The sequence below is a fragment of the Leucoraja erinacea genome, chromosome 13 (assembly GCF_028641065.1).
Source record: "Leucoraja erinacea ecotype New England chromosome 13, Leri_hhj_1, whole genome shotgun sequence".
NCBI classification, from domain to species: Eukaryota; Metazoa; Chordata; class Chondrichthyes; order Rajiformes; family Rajidae; genus Leucoraja; species Leucoraja erinaceus.
In genome coordinates, this window is record NC_073389.1 from 11,668,494 (window position 1) to 11,688,251 (window position 19,758).

The 19,758-nt window shown below is 45.0% G+C and overlaps 1 protein-coding gene across 11 annotated transcripts in view; it reads left to right on the forward strand.

Moving 5' to 3' along the window:
- map3k7cl (map3k7 C-terminal like) overlaps nucleotides 1–19,758 on the forward strand; it is a 110,209-nt gene that overhangs the window by 75,418 nt on the left and 15,033 nt on the right. For all 11 annotated transcript variants that reach the window (XR_008724410.1, XM_055644472.1, XM_055644477.1 and 8 more), the window contains 2 exons: nucleotides 386–447; nucleotides 12,898–13,013. Coding sequence is in view for 10 of the 11 variants with exons in the window: in XM_055644472.1 (XP_055500447.1) it covers nucleotides 386–447; nucleotides 12,898–13,013 (178 nt within the window). In the remaining variant the exon portion in view is untranslated. The remainder of the gene's footprint in view (nucleotides 1–385; nucleotides 448–12,897; nucleotides 13,014–19,758) is intronic.

Consider the following 19,758-nt stretch of genomic DNA (forward strand, 5'->3'; position numbering starts at 1 on the left):
CCCAAACCGAGCCGTGGTGAAATCTACGGCGCATCTGTAGATGTTGGTGAGGGTTGTTGGGGTCATGCCGAACTTCCTAAGCCTTCCTTGTTCCTAGTCTCGGAATAAGAAATACAGCATCCACTCTTGTTGTTGTTTTCATACTCGTTGCCCAGAGCAACAGAAATAACAAAATCACTGTTCTGTCTTTCTGTACCATGTCCACACCAAGAACCTATGTTCTTCCTTCTCTACACCGCAATGTAGGATCCTTTGAGGTTCACTGTTTAAACTTTGTAATTTACATTGTTAAAATGTTAAACTAAATGATTTATGTCTCTTATCTACTGTGCTTTACATTTAGTACTTTGTTATTGACCTTTTCTATTATTTTGTCTTTCCCTAGAGCTGAATATCCCTGATGATTTCATTCCCAACGTTTATCTCCAACTTGATCAACATCTCCAGGTAAAGCATTGAGAATTGTATTTAATTTGAAGAGCAAGACGCTATAATTCTTGTCACCCCAGGAAGTGAATAAAAAATGGATCCAATCCTATTAAAAGTATACAACATTTGCACCCAATTGTATTTTATTCCATAGACTTGTAGCTAAATTGTGAACAATTAAAAAAATTATCAACTTGCAAAAGCAAAAATTAAATGTAACTTATCAAGAATGCTAAAGTTCATGAAAGGAATGGATCGGGTAGATGCACAGAGTCTCTTGCCCAGAGTAGGTGAATCGGGGACCAGAGGACATAGGTTTGAGGTGAAGGGGAAAAGATTTAATAGGAATCTGAGGGGTAACTTTTTCACACCAAGGGTGGTGGGTGTAATGAACAAGCTGCCAGAGGAGGTAGTTGAGGCAGGGACCATCCCAAGATTTAAGAACAGTTAGACAGGTTTAGAGGCATATGGGCCAAACGCGGGCAGGTGGGACTAGTGTAGCTGGGACATGTTGGCTGGCTTGGGCAAGTTGGGCCGAAGGGCCTGTTTCCACACAGTATCACTCTATTTCTCTATGACTCTTTAGTTAATCATAGATCACTCCATGTTCAAATTTTCCATTTGAGTGATGGACAGGGATTTTGCTTTGCACATAAAGCAAACAGTGTTAAATGTGCTCCTTTCAGAGAAAGAGAAAATTATCCATTTAAGGGCTGTGGAAAGTCAGAAGAACATTATGTCTGCTTTCATATTCTTTAGATCCAGTGAATTTTCAGTAGAGGACATATGATGACAGTTTATTGTTTTTCTACTGAAGACCATTACAGGAGCTCACTTATTATTAGCCATTGGATTTCAATTGTATAATCTGGGTTGGTGTCAGGCATGTACATGTACAGTACATGGAACTGGTCACTTCTGTTTTCTTTTCACGAGTTGAATGTTTGAAACTTCTGGTAGAGCCATCCTAATTCCAGCCTATCAGTACACCGGACAGTCGATGAAGATAGAGAAAATCTAATTTCTGTAGATAACATTTGATCTTAAACATTGCTGTTTTCATGATAATAGAACAGATCATCATACTCCAGGGTACTTATTCCCTGCACTTGTAGAGAACAATAAAAACAGCGTGCTTTTACTTTGATGTGGAAGAATACATATGTTGCATAAAACAAATGGATGGGGGATAAATGACCGAAAATTATTAGATGGAGTGGCTAAAATGTGGTTTCAGTAAGTATATTAAAAAGGGAAGATGGGGTAGGGGGACAAGACATTATGATGAGAATTACAGAGAATGGGATATAACTTATGGTTGTGATTTCACCAGCTGAAGAGTGAAGGGAAGTGTGTATTAATATCAATAACAAAGTTTGCAAGTATTGTAGGTCAGGACACTCCTGGTTATGAATGACATTACAACATTGACAAATATTTGATACTAGACTAAGTGGGACCCGTTGGGTCCCAGTCACACGGGAGGCCTGGTCCTCCATTGCAACCCATTCTCCAACGCAATATTCCACCACTAACCTGTTCCCCCAATGCAACCCGTCCCCACAACGCAATATTCCACCACTCACCAATAGCCCCTAACTGTGCAGGCATGGCTCATTACCCCTCATCCCCCAGCACTCCCCCCCCCCCTCTCTCTTCATGTGGAGGAGGGGAGGGGGGGGGGGGAGGGGGGGGGGGGGGGTGTGGCAAGCGGGGTATGGGGTGGGAGGCACGTGCCATGAGTAATTACTCGGGGTAGGCAGTCAGTCGGCTTTTAAAACATCTTACACCTCGCATGCGCAGATTGTTCTCCTCTCCGTAAGCTGTCAGTCGACTTTTATAAAGTAATTTGTCTTCAAAAGCCATATCTCTTAATAAATGTAACGTATTTCCCAGCAATGAAGACGCACCCGCCTCGAAGAAGCACCCCCATTTTCAGTTGCTAAATTTTGAAAAAAGGCTGACGGGACATAGAATTTCTCATGTCCAAAAAAATAAAAATAAAAATAAAGAAAGTAACAATTCAATTTGCCCAAAGCTTCCAAATCTCCTCCATTCTGAATGACTTTATGGGTGGGGGGTGGAGGGTGACGGCAGGTGGAGAGATGGTGGGAGAGCTGCCCCTCTCATATCAGCCGCTTCCCACAAATCCTTAAATTCAGGACATGACCTCACTTGCTGCGCTGGGTGACACTGCATGGCATTCACTGCCTGGTCCGTGTCTTTCAATGTAGACCGGACAGTGAGGGGACCAGCTCAAGAGCAAGTCAGCAGATGATGGATAACAGGACAGTGGGCGGTGGAACTTACTCCTGTGTCAGCGCGATCAAGGGACCAATTGAGGTTACTCGTGCTGACTTAGGAGTAATTCTTGGGGGTAATTCTTGGGGGGTGGGGTGTGTGGTGTGGGGGTGGGGGGTGGGGGGGGGGGGGGGGGGAGGGGTGGTGGGGGGGGGGGGGGGGGGGTTGGGGGGGGGGTGGGGGGGAGGGGGGGGGTGTGGGGGGATGTGGGGGCAAGAGGGGGTTGTGGGGGGAGGGGAGTTGTGGGGGGAGGGGGGGGAAGGGTGGGGCAGCGAGCGTTGTAGAGCCAGAGAGAGGGGGTGTGTGGGGGGGGATGTGGAGGCGGGGGGGGTTTGGGGGGGGGGGTTGGAGGCGGGGGGGGAGGGGTGGGGGTGAGGGAGGGGTGTGGGAGGATGGGGGGGTGTGTCACGGGGGAGGGAGGCAGCATCCAGAGAGGGGGACCAGAGGGAAAGCGGCTGGAGGACTCACAGCGGGCGCTGGTCGCTGGACGTTCTCCTCCACCGGGATCAGAGTCTCCGTTTTCCGTTTGGCAATTACTCCGATTCTGCGCCGGGCCGGGTTGGGCCGCATCCGGTCCCTCCGAAAATTGTGTTTGGTTGGAGACCTCTGCTGGCCATCCAGAGCCTCCCTCAGCTCGAGTAAAGATGCGATGGCGCAGGAAGGGATGGACCGTCCCGTGGAGTGACAAGAGAAATGACCAATTCACCCGGCTCCGACTGGCAGGAGAGTAGATCGATCTGCGCACACGTGGTTTTTAAACCTCACCAACTTTTACATTAGACCACCGATCAGAATGAAATTTGGTGCAATCACAGCACAGGAGAACGGTGAGTAAGCTGGCGAAAAATCGTAGTGCTATCGTGTACCGTTTTTGTGCAAATAGAATGACCGCACAAACCGGAAGATAACAAGGTCAGAGTTTTAGTTATGTATGTATAGATAGATTGGTGTTGGTTTATCATTGTCACGCGCACCAAGATACTTTGTTTTGTGTGCCATCCAGGTAAATCACACATGAGCACAATTCACGAGTATAACAGGTAGTGCAAAAAGAGAAAGGAAATATAATGTGCAAAATATACTGCTACAGACAGAGAGAAAGCAAAATTTTAAACATTGTAAAGGTGACACTGAGATAGGTTGGGAGATTGGAAATATTTCCATAGTTTATGAGGTCAAGTCTGAGTTACAGTGGGGACGAAGCTGTCCTTGAATCTGCTGGTACCTGCTTTCAAGGTTTGTATATTTGGCCCCACGGGAGAGGGGAGAAGGGAAAATGATCGGTGTGGCTGCTCACGCAAGGCAGTGTGCAGTGTAAGTTGAGTCGATGAGGTGGCGAGGAGGCTGGTTTGCATGATGGACGAGGCTGCATCCACAATTCTCTGAGATTTCTTGCAATCTTGCGGTTGTGCACTTGCCAGACCAAGCCAAGTTCTACGTGCCATTCCTGTGTCATCAGGCTGGTTCCCAGGGTGGTAGGATTGCTTCATAAGGAGAAATGTAATAGACTAGATCTGCATTCTGTAGGGACGAGAAGGTTACAGGTTATGACTCCAAAGACGTACAGGTTTGTAGGTTAATAGGCTTTGGTAAAATTGTAAAATTGTTCCTCGTGTTTGTAGGATAGTGTAATGTGCGAGGATCACTGGCCGGGTGGACTCGGTGGGCTGAAGGGCCTGTTTCTGCACTGGACAGTATCTCTAAACTAAACTAAACGAGAGGCGATCCCTTTAAAACTTGGAAAATCCTTACAATGATTGGGATAGTGAATGCATGGAAGATAGAAACATAGAAATTAGATGCAGGAGTAGGCCATTCGGCCCTTCGAGCCTGCACCGCCATTCAATATGATCATGGCTGATCATCCAACTCAGTATCCCGTACCTGCCTTCTCTCCATACCCTCTGATCCCCTTGGCCACAAGGGCCACATCTAACTCCCTCTTAAATATAGCCAATGAACTGGCCTCAACTACCCTCTGTGGCAGAGAGTTCCAGAGATTCACCACTCTCTGTGTGAAAAAAGTTCTCCTCATCTGGGTTTTAAAGGATTTCCCCCTTATCCTTAAACTGTGACCCCTTGTCCTGGACTTCCCCAACATCGGGAACAATCTTCCTGCATCTAGCCTGTCCAACCCCTTAAGAAAAGATGTTTTCTTTTGCTTAGAAATCTAGAACCCAGGCACCCAATCATAAAAAGTGATGATTTGGAGAATGTTTCTTACACAGAGGATAGAATATCTGTGAAATTCTCTAACCTGAGGGATTTGGAGGCTCTGTCATTGGTGATTCAAAATAGGGATTCATACTGTCCTGTTCATCAGGGAAGCTAATATTAGGGACTGAGATGGAGGATCTTGGTGAATGGTGGCGTGGGTTTTAAGGATCAGATGGCCTGCTCCTGCTCCTTTATCTGATATCCTTTTAGTTTAGGTTAGTTTAGTTTAGTTTAGAGATACAGTGCAGAAACAGACTCTTCCACCCACCATCTGCACCGACCAGCGATCCCCGCACACTAACACACTACACACACTAGGGACAATTTACGTTTATACCTAGCCAATTAACTGACAAACCTGTACGTCTTTGGAGTGTGGGAGGAAACCGACGATCTCAGATAAAACCAACGCAGGTCCCGGGGAGAACGTACAAACTCCTTACAGACAGCACCCGTAGTCAGGTTCAAACCCGGGTCACTGGCGCTGAAAGGCAGCAACGCTATCGCTGCGCCACCGTGCCGCACTTTTATTGTTAGAATCTTTTAAAACACTGCAACCACTTACACCCTCAGCTTCCACCGTGCTTTATTATACCCTGTCAGTCTCTTCCATTATTTTCTTGCCATGGCTCTCTTTGTTGTCTAGTTCCATTCTTTCTATTCCTCCCATCTCCTCATCCTCAGCCTGCCTCTTATTCCCCGCACCACCTCCACCACCACATCACCAATAAATCCCTAACTGTAATCAGAAACACTAAACCTGTCTTACGCAACAAATCATGGTCAATAAATAACAAATGTCTCATTATGTCTCCAGCGTCACTTTGCTCTTGGCAATTGTGTGCATTTCAAACTCATTTTTTTTGGACTTGGTAACAGGATTTTGATCTGTTGACTAGGACAGTAATGACATTCCAGAAAACAAAAGTGTTATTGAAAACTAAAAATATTCTATCCTTCATTCCAGAAATTGTATCCACTGTTAATATTGGATTGCGTGTAAAATAACCATTTAATACAAGGTATTGTTAATGTTTTGCGAACTGTAAAGAGTTACTTTCCATCTCTCTCGGCACTTAACCATAACTATTATTCACCTTTGCAGATGGAAGCAAGGATTAGATATAGGATAGCCCAAAGCCATAAACATAATCTTGAGGTGGTGGATGTCAGATACAATAAGGTTATTTAAAAGATAGTTCATTCAGTGCAGCTTGTACTGTATCATATAAACCAGTGGTTTTAAATTAATACCCAACTTGTTCACATATTTAAAATGTTCCATCCCTATTTAAATGCTTGATGATGTCACAGGTGGTTTCTTTGAAGGAGTTGTGGCTGAGACGGCAATACTCAGGACTGCTAACAGCCCCACAGCTGAGGCAACTGATATGCCAAGCATATATATTTTTTGATTTAACCTTTTCTGTGAAATTACTGAATGACCTAATGGGGCCGCATAGTGGCGCAGCGATAGTGGCTGCCGTCGAGCGCTGGAGACCCAGGTTCTATCCACACTATGGGTGATATTTGTACAGAGTTTGTACGTTCTCCCTGTGATTGCGTTTTCTCTGGGAGCTCCAGTTTCCCCCCCACACGCCAAAGATGTACAGATTTATTAATTTATTGGCTTTGGCTAAATTGTCCCTTGTGTGTAGGATCGTTTTAGTGTATGGGGTGATCATTGGTCGGGGCAGACTCTGGGGATCTGTTTACGCGCTGTATCTCTAAAGTCCACTGCAATTTTATTAAAGTCACCCGAATCTCCTGTCTTCTTCAAGCTAGACCCACTATTACCAGGCCCCAACCCCAGGCACCAAATGGGGGTTATAAACACGGGTGACATAAAAGATGAATACAAAATAAAACATGTGGCAGAACTTCAGAAATAGTTTTGACAAACGTGATATTTGGAATAAAGGCCCTGTGAGGACATATATGACACAATTTGAACTATTTTCCTATAATTTTTCAATTCAATGTGTTACAAAAGTAAACTTGCTACAAACTGAAACATACCACATGCCACACAACTGCATTTTTACGTTGATTTTGAAATAATTCTCCCCAATCCACTAAGGAAAATATAAAACCATAATCCTGCAGGAGGAGTCAACACAGGCTAAACAATTAGCTCTGCCTTTGTCTCTATACTCCCTCCTCCCTTCTGGTCCCATTTGTCCAGAGCCCCTTCCTTATCTGGTTCTACCCCTCACCTTCCAGCCTATATCTCTACCTCCTCCCTTCCACCCCCTGGTTCTATCGGCCCATCAAGCCTCTCCTCAACTATCCTCTACAAACCCCTTCCCACTCACCTCTTTACACTGGTCATCTTCCTTCTACACTCTGTCTTGATGCAGGGTCTTGATCTGAAATGTCGGCCACTTCTTTGTCTCCTCAGATGCAGCTTGACCCACCGCGTTCATCCGGCCATTTGGTTTATGCTCCAGATTTCACCATTTGCCGTCTCTTGAGTCTCCAGTAAACAATTTGTTTTATTATTTACTAGACCAACTCTGTCACACAGGAGGCCTGGTCCCCCGTAGCCGACAACTGCGCAGGGGGGCTGCTCATTTGGCCTTATTCAGCCTCCCTCATCTTTAAACTTAAACAAAATGCATTTGCACTTGCTAGGGCGAGCAAAAGTCAGGGTACTTGGATAGCAACAATGTTGCGAGCAGGGCTAAGCACGGGGAAAAAGCTTTTCCAAGTTTTTGCACATTTGTGAACATTTTCATATATAACTCGGGAAATAATGCATCAAATTTTCAGATTAAGTGATTTGTGACATCATGGCATAAATCTCTATCGGAATATGTAAACATTTCACCGTTAGCGCGTCGTGTATTTGAGGAGATGTGAAACATAGACGAACAATTACACAAATAAATACACACACATCCAAGATCAGAGTTTTATAAGTATACAGATATGAGAGCTATTACACTGGAGCAGAAAATTGATTTCCCAGCAATACTAAACTTTTTTGAATAATATTATTCCTAATTATTTTTAGATCATTTTGTCATATTCTCTGAAGAATATTGCTATCCTTTCCTTGAGTTAGCCACTTGCATTCATTAACAATGCAATGCTGTTCAGCTATGTTATACAGCCTCTGTGGATAACTAGCTAAGTGTCATCTCAGAAATTAATTTCCTTTAAATGAATATATTATATTTACCTCTGATGTCAATAAGCATATCTTGAAAAAACAAAATGACAGTAAAAATATATAATGTTAGTTTTGGAGACATAGAAGAAATCCAATTCTACAGAGCACACCTTGGTAGTAGAGTAAATAAAATGAAGTGATATTGAAATTTGAGGAGGAAGTATGATATTTCATGCAGCATCGTTACACAGCAATTTATGACAAACAAAATCAGAAACCAGATGGGCACATCTATGTGAGATTCCACATCAGCTCAGACAATGTGGCATCTGTATGGGCTGAACTACAGAGAGAAAACAAGGGGTCAAAAATATTAGTGGAAGTTGTTTACAGACCCCACCTCCAAAGAGCTGAGGTAATGGGGGGGGAAATAAGAAACCCATGCTGTAAGGGTACAGCAATAACCATGAGTGAGTTTAATCTACACATAGATTGGGCTTGCAAAATTAGGAACAGTACTATGGATGAGGAATTCTGCAGTGTATTCAAGATAATTTTTTTTGGATCAGTACATCAAAGATGAACCAATAAACAGATTAAACAAGGGTAGGTATCATGCAATGAGAACGAGTTATTTTGTCAATTTTGTTGTGCAAGGCTCCTGGGAGAAGTGACCATAATATGATTGATTTCCTCATTAAAATAGTGAGTGATGTGCTGGATTCTGTGACTAGTGTCTGGAATATAAATAAAGGAAATTATAATGGTATTAGGGGTGAGCTGCTTAAAACAGATTGTGGAACTTTGCTTAAGGAGCAACATTTATTGGTGTTGGGAAAAACTACTTCAATTCTTCATTCCCATCCGGGTCACAAATCAAATGGAAATAGTTACTCAACTGCAGCCAACATGGGAAATTCAGGATTTTATCCAAGGAGAGAACATTCATATTGGCCAAAAGAAAGATTGAAACTCAAGGACGGGGATCATTTAAAAATGCCACAAAGGATGACCCAAGGATTAATTAAGAGGGGGGAAAGTAGAGTGTGACCGTACGTTTGCAGGGAATTCAGAATTTCATTGCTAACGTTTCTATAACATGTAAAGAGAAAAATATTTCTGAAGGGAGATGTATGTTCCACACTACTAACGTAGGTGCAACTGGTTCTAGTGATGCTGCTAAATAAGGGTCTTAATCCTCCTGCATTGCCAAAACATCTTCAAATGCCTTCAATTCTGCTGCCAATCCTTTAGTATTAAATCAATTTTCAGGTACTGGGGTTTCAATTTCTCCTTATTTTTCCTCTTCTAACAGCTTCTTGTCCAGTTCCAAAAGGTCTTCATGGTTTTTCTCGTTATAGCAGTGGAAACAGGCCCTTTGGCCCAACTTGCCCATACTAACCAACATGTCCTATCTACACTCGTCTTCTGTGTGAGATTCAAGTGACATTATCCTCATTAATCTCAAGATGAAGTTGATTCTCAAGGGCGACCGCTCTCTCCTTTACATCTGCTATTGTCTTGTAAATCCAGGGATTCCTGAACAAAGTTAGGACAAAGTTTCCTCCATCCACCTTTCTCCCTTGCCGTCTTTCCCTCCGTCCATGCATCTGCACAATTCTCCACTGCATTGTAGATGTTGTGAGACTCAAAGTTCCTTGTAATCTTGCTTTCTGCTGCGTCAGTTACTTTAATAGCTTGAGAAAATGTCTTACGGAAGAACTCGGCAAGTCAGGTTTTTAAAGTTGCAGTTGCACCTTGATCCTGAGGAGTACCTTCAGCAACAGACTGGTTTCACCAAGATGCTGGACAGAACGCCATAGGAGATCCTTCTTCCTCGTGGCTATCAAACTGTACAACTCCTCTCCCTTCTGTCATGGGGTAGACAGAGACTGACTCTCCCCCCCAATCGCCCCAATCTTTGCACATTCCCAAGCCTTTCCACTCGTCACTTTAATTTCATGTATTTTGTGTTTTTATGACTGTTGGCGGACCAATTTCCCTCCTGGGATAAACACATTTCTATTGTATTGTATACATTGGCTGGGGAATGGCTGCTGTGTTCAGTTGCAAGTACACAACTGTGACATTTGAATGAAGCAGGCCAGGGAGCAATATCGAACAGAATCTCTCCACCTTCAAAAAGCTCTCTTCAAAACTGGCTAACCGTTTGGATGTCTTCCAAATTCCTTTAGGAAGTCGAGGGTCCTGGAAAAGATAACGTGAAAACCTATGTTTGCAATGTCCTGCAGCATTTCCACCAAGTCAGTCTATCTTCTGCTGGTTTATGTTCTCGAGCAGTCTTTTCCTTCCATACAATAATTAGTGCAAGATAATAAGAAATGTTACTGTTGGAATAGAGCTTTAAAAGAATGGAGCGGTTGGAATGAATGATTGCAAATTGGCTTCTGGGAATAGCATGCAGAGACGCTTGGCTTGGTAACTGACGTGGGTTGGGCAGCATCTGTGGAGGGAATGGAAAGATGAAGCGGTGTTTTAGATCAGGACCCTTCTTCAGACTGACCGTAGAAGGGGGATAAATGTTGGAAAAGAGAAGGGGACGGGACAGAGCCACATAAATTATAGGTGGATTCAGATTGCGGGGGGTGGGGTGGGGTTTGCTTGGCAGATGGACAAAGGCTAGAGATCAAAAGGAGACAAAGGGAGTGTCATATAAGGAGAGAAGGGAAATGAAATGTAAAGCCAGAGGGAGGGATGTAGAGGGAAGGGGACAGGAGGTGGGGGGAGAGGGGCAGGATAATAGGGAAAATGTGTGAACACTGGGGTGAGGAAGAGAGAGTGGGTATTACTTAGAAGTGGAGAGTTAAATATTCATACCGCTGGGTTGTAAGCTGCCCAAGCAGAATATGAGGTGTTGTTCCTCCAAGTAGCAGGTGCGCTCACTCACTCTGGCAGTGCAGGAGGCCCAAGACACCAATGGGAAAGGAGGTTCAAATGGTCTGCAGCCGGAGATCCAGCAAGCATTGTAGACCAAGTATAGACACAAAATGCTGGAGTAACTCAGCAAGTTAGGCAGCATCTCTGGAGAAAACGGATAGATGTTGTTTCGGCTCAGGAGCCTTGTTCAAAAGCATGGTCCCGACCCGAACCAACATTATCCATTTTTTCCAGTGATGTTGCCTGACCTGCTGAGTTACTCCATCATTTGGTGTCTATATTTGGTATAAACCAGCATCAGCAGTTCCTATTTGTTCTATTTGTAGGCCAAATGTTTGGCAAAATGGTGCACACTTATTTCTCCTGTTATCCCGCCCCTCTTTTCCCTTCCTCCACCCCCATCTCCTTCCTCCTATATTCTTCCCTCTGGTTTTACATTTCACTTTTCACCTCTTTTCATCTGACAACCTTTTAATCTCTTACCTTTGCCCACCCATCTGCCAATTACATCCCCTCCTCACCTGTATCCACCTATCACTCTCCAGGCTTTGGCCCACCACACTCTCTCTCTCCTCCCACTACAACCAGTCTGAAGGAGGGAGCTGAGCTGAAACATCACCTATCCATTCCCTCCACAGATGCTGCCTGACCTGCTAAGTTACTCCAGCACTTTGTGCATTGCTCATATTTATTTATTTCCTCTATATGTTCAGGTCATTCCTCTCGCTTCCGTTGTATTTCTTTAGTTTTGGAGTTAGCAATGGTGTTAGACAAGGGGGAATTTTGTCCCCAGTCCTTTTTAATCTTTATATTTATGATCTGTCCAAGCAATTGAAAGCCTGTAATATTGGGTGCATGATTGGTAATATTTTAATGAACCCTATTATGATTGCTGATGATCTTGTGGTCTTTAGTCCATCTACCACTGGTCTCCAGCAGCTCCTTACTATATGTTCTGTGTTTGGTGTGGAACATGATATTAAATATAATGCTTGTAAGAATGCTGTTATGATCTGTAGAACCAAAGAGGATAAATGTCTAAAATGTCCTGATTTTAAATTGTCTGACAATAATCTTAGTGTCTGCAATAAGGTAAAATATCTTGGCCATTTTATTACAGAACAAATGACAGATGATGAGGATATTTATAGGCTACGATATATGCTGTATGTACAGGCGAATATTCTCTTGCGTAGGTTTGATGCGATGAAGATGTCTCTGTTTAGAGCATATTGCACACCACTCTGTACTGCACACCTGTGGTCAAACTACGGAAAGACAAGTTTGCAGAGACTAAAGGTGGCTTATAAAGATGCCATGGGAACACTGCTAATAACATGTTTGTGGCTGCAGGAGTCAATACTTTAGAAGCTATCCTAAAAAATCGCATGTATAAATTCATTTGCAGGATAAATTACTCTAAAAATGTAATTATCGTGGCCTTGTCAAACATAAGGTTTAGCACTACACGCTACCAATCCCAGCTGTGGAGACACGGGTATCGCTGTCTCTTTGTAGGACACTGTTCTTTCTTTTTTTTCTGGATTTTAAATCATCTATTGTGTTTTTTGTACATAATTTATGACGCTTTTATGTGTATATACCAAGATTTTAGATGTATTTTATGGTGTTTTTATATGCAATGTATTTTATGTAATGTTGTCCCTTGTCTGGACCTTGAGTCCGAAATAAATTTTAATAATAATAATAATAATAATTGTTCTGGAAAATTTCCCAGCCTCCAGTTATCAGTTGTAAAACGTTTAAATGAAAATGACATCTTGCAAATAGTAAACCAGAGAAGTGAAGCCGCACCTGGCCATTTGTGGCGGAGTTGGATTGAATTGGGCTATACAGTATACTATGTCTTATAGCTTGATTGGTGAAGTGTCTCTGATACAATGTGCACCAAAGTCCTAATTTCTAATGCCTGTCAGCCTCTGCAGCCATGCCTCAACTCCAAAGAGTCCATGCTGGTGTTTCAGAAGCACTGCAGGATAGCTGAAGAGTACCACAAAGTGCAGAAAGAAATTGCGCTACTACAAGAACGGAAGTAAGTGAAGTTCATTGTTTGTAATTTGATACTTTCTGCAATAACTTTTATTCATGGATTGCATTAACACTACTTTTTTAATTAAGTCTGAAAACTAGTAAAATATTGCTTTGCAACACTGACTATTTGATCCTATTTTTAGTTTTAACAAACCTAACTGAAAATAATAACTGGTTTATAAATTATAAAGTGGTCAATAAAAGTGTTTTAAACCACCCTGGCACCTCCGAGTGCATGATGTATGTGGTACAGGGCCACAGAGAACCAAGTAGACTCAGGTCTGAGAACTGGATGACATTGAATCAACTGCTTTCCCATCAAAGCAACAGCTGAGACATTGACCAAGGTGAAAGGAAAAATCAATCAAACTATTGATTCTTACCTACCGATGCTTTTGGAAAGCATATGTGTGAATATTTGGTAGATGAGATAACAAGGTTTAGTTGATGTGTAGGAAGAATGCGTTTGAAAAAGTGTCTCGACCTGAATCATCACCTATTCCTTTTCCCCAGAGCAGTGTAAAGAAGGGACTTGATCCAAACGTCATCTATTCCTTTACCCCAGAGATGCTGTCTGACCCGCTGAGTTACTACAACTTTTTGTGTCATAGTCTGAAGAAGGGTCTCAACCCGAAATGTCATTTATTCCTTTACCCCAGAGATGCTGTCTGACCCGCTGAGTTACTCCAGCTTTTTGTGTCTATCTTAGTTTAGTTGATATTCCTCCTGCATCAACTAATCTGATAACAGCCACAGAGATCCAAATGGCATCAGCACCTCCCGCCAATAAGGGGGGAGGAAGGAAAAATAAAAGAAATGGAAGAACAGTTTTAAAATTAACAAAGTCGCTCATTCATTTTCCTGATTACGCAATCAGAATCTGCAGGGAGAGAATTCTAAAATTGGAGGTACAAAGGGACCTGGGAGTGCTGGTGCAGGATTCCCAAACGTTAATTTGCAAGTCGAATCGGCAGTAAGGAAGGCAAATGCAATGCATTTATGTTGAGATGGCTAAAATACAAAAACAGGCATTTATTGCTGAGGCTTCATTAGGCACTAGTCAGACTGCATTTGGAGTATTGTGAGCAGTTTTGGGCCCCATATCTGAGGAAGGATGTGTTGACTCTGGAGAGAGTCCAGAGGATTTTTTACAAGAATTATCCCAGGAATGATTGGGTTAACATATGATGAGCATTTGAATGCACTGAGCCAGCACTCGCTGGAGTGTATAAAGATGAGGGGGGACCTAATTGAAACTAACAGAATTATGAAATACATAGAGTGAATGTGGAAAGGATGTTTCCACTGGTGGGAGAGCCTAGGACCAAAGGTCACAGCCTCAGAATTAAAGAGCGCTCTTTTAGAAAAGAGGTAAGGAGAAGCTTCTTTAGTCAGAGGGTAGTTAATCTGTGGAACATTGCCACAGAGGGCTGTGAAGGCCATGTCAGTGGATATTTTTAAGGCAGAGATGGATACATTCTTGATTAGAATGGGCATCAAGGGTTATGGGGAGAAGGCAGGAAAAATGGGAAAATGCGATCCACCATGAATGAATGGTGAGTAGCCTCGATGGACCGAATGGCTTAATTCTACTCCCATAACGTGAACATGTACTAATTACCCCTCTTAAACCACTAATTTTGTTCCCCTCAAATGGTTTAGTTAAATATAATTTATCTTTGCTAGTATAAACCCGGATGGTTTACACTCTGGCACCATGAGTACTTCCAAAGCAGATTACATGCTCAAATGCGTGGATAATGAAAGATGTTTTTTTCTGCATTTCCACTCAACCCACTTGAAGCTAAATCTAAACTAGTGCAATCAGGCCACATTTTAAAATGTGTTTTTAAAGAAAATGCTTGATCTATATAAAAGGTGTAACTTTAAAATGCGTGTAATACCGTTGAAAATGGGTTGATGTGGAGAAACACCTTTTATTCAAATTAAATGAACCTACTGAAAATGATATGAGAAAAAGCTGAACTTTTATTTATAAGTAGACCAAGTGCAGACCCGTTGGGTCTGTTCCCCCAACGTGCGGTTGTGGGGGGGGGGGGGGGGGGGGGGGGGAGGCGGCATGCAGCGTCACACACACAACTAACTATCCCCCCTCCCCTCACTCACGCTAATTACCCCCCTTGATATTATATTAATATTATTAATTTGCTCCTTTTCCCCATAAACACCTTATCTACTGACGCATAGCCCCCAACTTGCAGTCACACCTAGAGAGGGGGGGAGGGGGCGGGGGTAGAGAGTGAGGGCAGAGAGAGAAGGGGCAGAGACAGAGAGAGAGACAGAGACACAGAGAGAGGGGCATGAGGGAGAGGGGGTGGAGAGGAGGAGAAGAGGGAGGGTGGGTGAGGGGGGAAAGGTGGGGGGGAGGAGGGGAGGAGAGAGAGAGAGGGTGAGAGTGAGGGGGGAGAGAGAGGGTGGGAGGGGCGAGGGGGGTGAGGGGGAGAGGGGGGGGGCAGGGAGGGGGGGAGGGTGGAGGGGGATTAGGGGGGGGAGGGGAGAGGGGGGAGAGGAGAGGGGGGGAGAGGAGGGGGAGAGGAGGAGGGAGGGGGGGAGAGAGAGGGGGGGAGAGGAGAGGGGGGGGGAGAGGAGAGAGGGGGGGGAGAGGAGAGGGGGGGTGAGGGGGGGGGAGGAGAGGGGGGGGGGAGAGGGAGGGAGGAGAGGAGAGGGGGAGGGGGGGAGAGGTGGGGGGGGGAGAGGAGAGGGGGGAGAGGAGGGGGGGGAGGGAGAGGAGAGGGGGGGGGGGGGGGGGGGAGGAGAGGGGAGAGGAGGGAGAGGGGGGGAGAGGAGAGGGGGGAGAGGAGGGGGGGGGAGGGGAGGAGAGGAGAGAGGAGAGGGGAGAGGAGAGGGAGAGGGGGGAGGAGGGGGGGGAGGAGGGGGAGGGGGGAGGAGGGGGGGGGGGAGGAGAGGGGGAGAGGGGGAATGGAGAGGGGGGGAGAGGAAATGTTTATTCATTCATTTATTTATTTATTTGTTTGTTGGTTTGTTTATTATTCTATTTATTAAATTGAATATTTAGTTTGAGGTGCCATAGTAAATATTAAAAAAAAATTTAAAACATTTTAGGCTTTATAAATTTTTTCCTTGTGTCCGAACATTGTGCCTTAATTGTTGGTGCCTTTTTAAAGCGAAGTGAAAGTGTTACGAGGAAGTCACCCTGGGGGCTGGGCCAGTGTTGTGGATGGGCTTGCTTTTGCTATGTTACTAAACGTGGTCAAAAGAGTCAAGAGAGTTTTATTGTCATATATGTCCCAAAATGGAACAATGAACTTTCTACTTGCAGCAACAACAGCAGAGCAGGTTTGTAATAACAGCACTCAATAGACAATATAATAAACAACAACAAAAGTTCATTAAATTAAAAAACCCTGATATATTGCAAAATAAACTTAAACAAAACCCAAAGTCCCCAGTGCAACCCAGGCAGTTCATTACTCGAAGGTAAGTTGGACTTGGTACTGTTCAATAGCCTGATGGAAAGAAGCTGTTCCAGAACCTGGACCTTACAGTTTTCAGACTCCTATACCTTCATCCCGATGGCAGGAGTGAAAGGAGAGCATTGCCAGGGTGGTGCGGGACCTTGATGATGCTGGCTGCTTTTTATAGACAGTGCCCCCTATAGATCCCTTCTATGGTTGGGGAGGTCAGTAACCATGATGGGCTGGGCAGTGTTCACACTTTTTTCGTTCCTGGGTGTTTTGAGTTGCTGAACCAGGCCATGATGCACTCAGCAAACATGCTCTCTACCTTACACCTGTAGAAGTTCAAAAGAGTATTCATCAACATACCAAATCCTCTCAATAATTGCATCAATCTGCTAGGTCCAGGACAGATCCTCAGAGATATGCATACCCAAGATCTTGAATTTATTGACTCCATCCGCCACTGACCCGTTGATGAAGATAGGTTTGTGGATCCTGTACTCTTGCTCATCATTATCCGTAATTCCTCCAACAATAGTGGTGTCAATGAATTGAAAGATGGAGTTGGAACAGTGTCCGGCTACACTTCATGGGTATAGAGTGAGTAGGGCAGGCGGTATGAGCACGCAGCCTTGAGTTGCTCCTATGTTGATGGTTAACGAGGAGGAAGTGTTGTTGCCAAATCGACCAATTGTGTTTTGGTGAGGAAATGGAGAATCCAGTGCAAAGGAATGCACAGAGACCCAGTTCTCTGAGCTTGGTAACGTTTGGAGGGAATGAGGGTGTTGCACGCCGAACTGTAGTCTATGAACACCAGCCTGACGTATGTGTTTTTATTGTTCAAGTGGTCCAGTGCAGACTGGAGAGCCAGCGAGATTGCATCCTCTGTTGAACTCTTGCAGTGGCGGTAGGTAAATTGTAGTGGGTCCAGGTTCTTGTTGAGGTAGGAGTTGATATGCACCATAATGAAGCTCTCAAAGCACTTTGTCACCACGGACATTAGTGCCACCAGTTGGTAATCATGGAGGCATTTCACCTTCTCTTTTTGGACACCGGTATTTTTGATACCCTTGTTAAGCAGGTAGGAGCCTGCAAACCTCAGTAAATTAAAAATAAATTGGATAGTTATATGGATGGGAAGGGAATGGAGGGTTACGGTCTGAGCGCAGGTATATGGGACTAGGGGAGAATACGTGTTCGGCACGGACTAGAAGGGTCGAGATGGCCTGTTTCGGTGCTGTAATTGTTATATGGTTTATGGTTATAATGAGAGGGTTGAAAATGTCCGCAAAAATTCCAGCCAGTTGGTCCATGCAGGTTTTGAGAACGCGAGCAGGTATACCATCAAGTCCTGACCCCTGCCGAGGATTCATCTTCCTGAAGGATCTACTGATGCAAACATACTCTTCCACACATTTTCTTATGAGGTTTGTGACAATTGTGGCATTCCAAGCAATTCTGGAGTTGATCTTCTTCTGTCTCGCCCCCCCCCCCCCTCCCCCCACCGACCAGCTCTGCGCTGCTCTTCACTCTTCAGTTGCTGCCTATACACATGAAGAGGGACCCGGTGAGAGAGCTGGAGTGATAGGCAACTGATGGTGGAGAAGCAGTTGTCGAGGATTTTTGATCCTCTGGACACGTTGTGGTGGTAGGTTACACAAAAAAGCTGGAGAAACTCAGCGGGTGCAGCAGCATCTATGGAGCGAAGGAAATGGGCAACGTTTCGGGCCGAAACCCTTGGGTTTCGGCCCGAAACGTTGCCTATTTCCTTCGCTCCATAGATGCTGCTGCACCCGCTGAGTTTCTCCAGCTTTTTTGTGTAACCTTCGATTCTCCAGCATCTGCAGTTCCCTCTTAAACACGTTGTGGTGGTAGTTTGGGAGTGATTTCTTCAAGCTGGCCTTGTTGAGGTCACTGGCTGTGAATTGAAAGACATCGGGGTGTGCTGTTTGGTGTTCATTAACCATTAACCATGGCAGCTCCAACTATGCTAGACGGATATCTGCCTGGGGTGGGATGTAGTCTTGATGATGGAGGTGAATTCTCTCGGGAGGTGGAAGGAATTCATGTGGAAAGAGAAGGAATTGGACTGTACCGCCATGTCTGAGCACTACCAAGAGTTTACCATGAGGCTACTCCATCGTCTCCCCCTTTTCCTGATACCTCCGTCCATGCAAAGGATGGAGAAACCTTTGAGGTGGAGGGCTGGGTCTGGGAAGCTGATGAGCCCTTCCAGGGCCTACAGCATCCCCTCATCTGCCCTCATCTCTCTTTGTTAAAGCAGTCTTGCACGCAGGTTTTCAGCTTTCTTCTCCAGAGACTGTACATTGGCCAGTAGAATGGTAGGGAGGAGGGGTCGTAGTACCCTGTGCTTCAGTCTTACTTGCAGTCCGTCCCGTCGACCATGTGACCGGACACAATGAAGGTCTCCCCGGTGATTCCTGGCACTGTACGCGCTGTACAGTGCGAGCTGGGGAATCCCATGCAATTGGCAGTTCCGTCGCCATCGAGAGATCGCATCAGCGCTAATCCATTTAAACAGACCAGCAGCTTGTTAGTTAGGGTACTGATTGTGCTGTTTCTTTCATCCAAAGAAGTTCAGCAATGTTGTATTTGATCCTTTGCTTTGTGCTGCTGGCAAAAGGTGGCCACTTGGCGCCGCCATCTTGGAATGTGTCATCGTGAGTCACACAGACGCCACCTGGCAGACCGCGGAGGAACCGTGGCCGGAGCCTCGCAGGTCGGTGCCCGCAGCCGACGGAGTCGACACAGCCAACGGCTGGGGCCTGGAACAGCACCACGGAAGCATCCGGAAAGGACCCGGCGGTGATAGTGGAGAGGTTGGCGCTGTGGTTGTTGATGGCGCCGACCAACGCAGGGGCGGATATCCCGGGGGGTACACGTCCCCCCCATGCTTTGAGAGCCCCCCCCATGATTTGTAATCTGTATTTTAAAACTCAGTAAAAAAAAAGCTATTAAAAATCTCCGCTTTCCACGAGACAGTGGGGGTGGGATTAATGATCGAGGGCGCCGATTGGACGAGCAGGCAATGGGGGGGGGAGAGGACATGATGATTCAGTGCAATGATTGGCAGCCGCCAAGAAATTGTGTCCCCCCCCCCCCCCCCATGTTTTGAGAGCGATTTCCGTGCCTGGACCAACGGATGAGGCCGGACACATGGAAGTGAGGGTGCCGCTGCCGAGGGAAGGAACAAAGGAGGACCTGGTGTGAGGGGTCCACCGTGAGGGAGTGGAAGGTGGGGAGAACAAAGGGGGACCTGGCACAGATACTTTGTAAGTGCTCTTT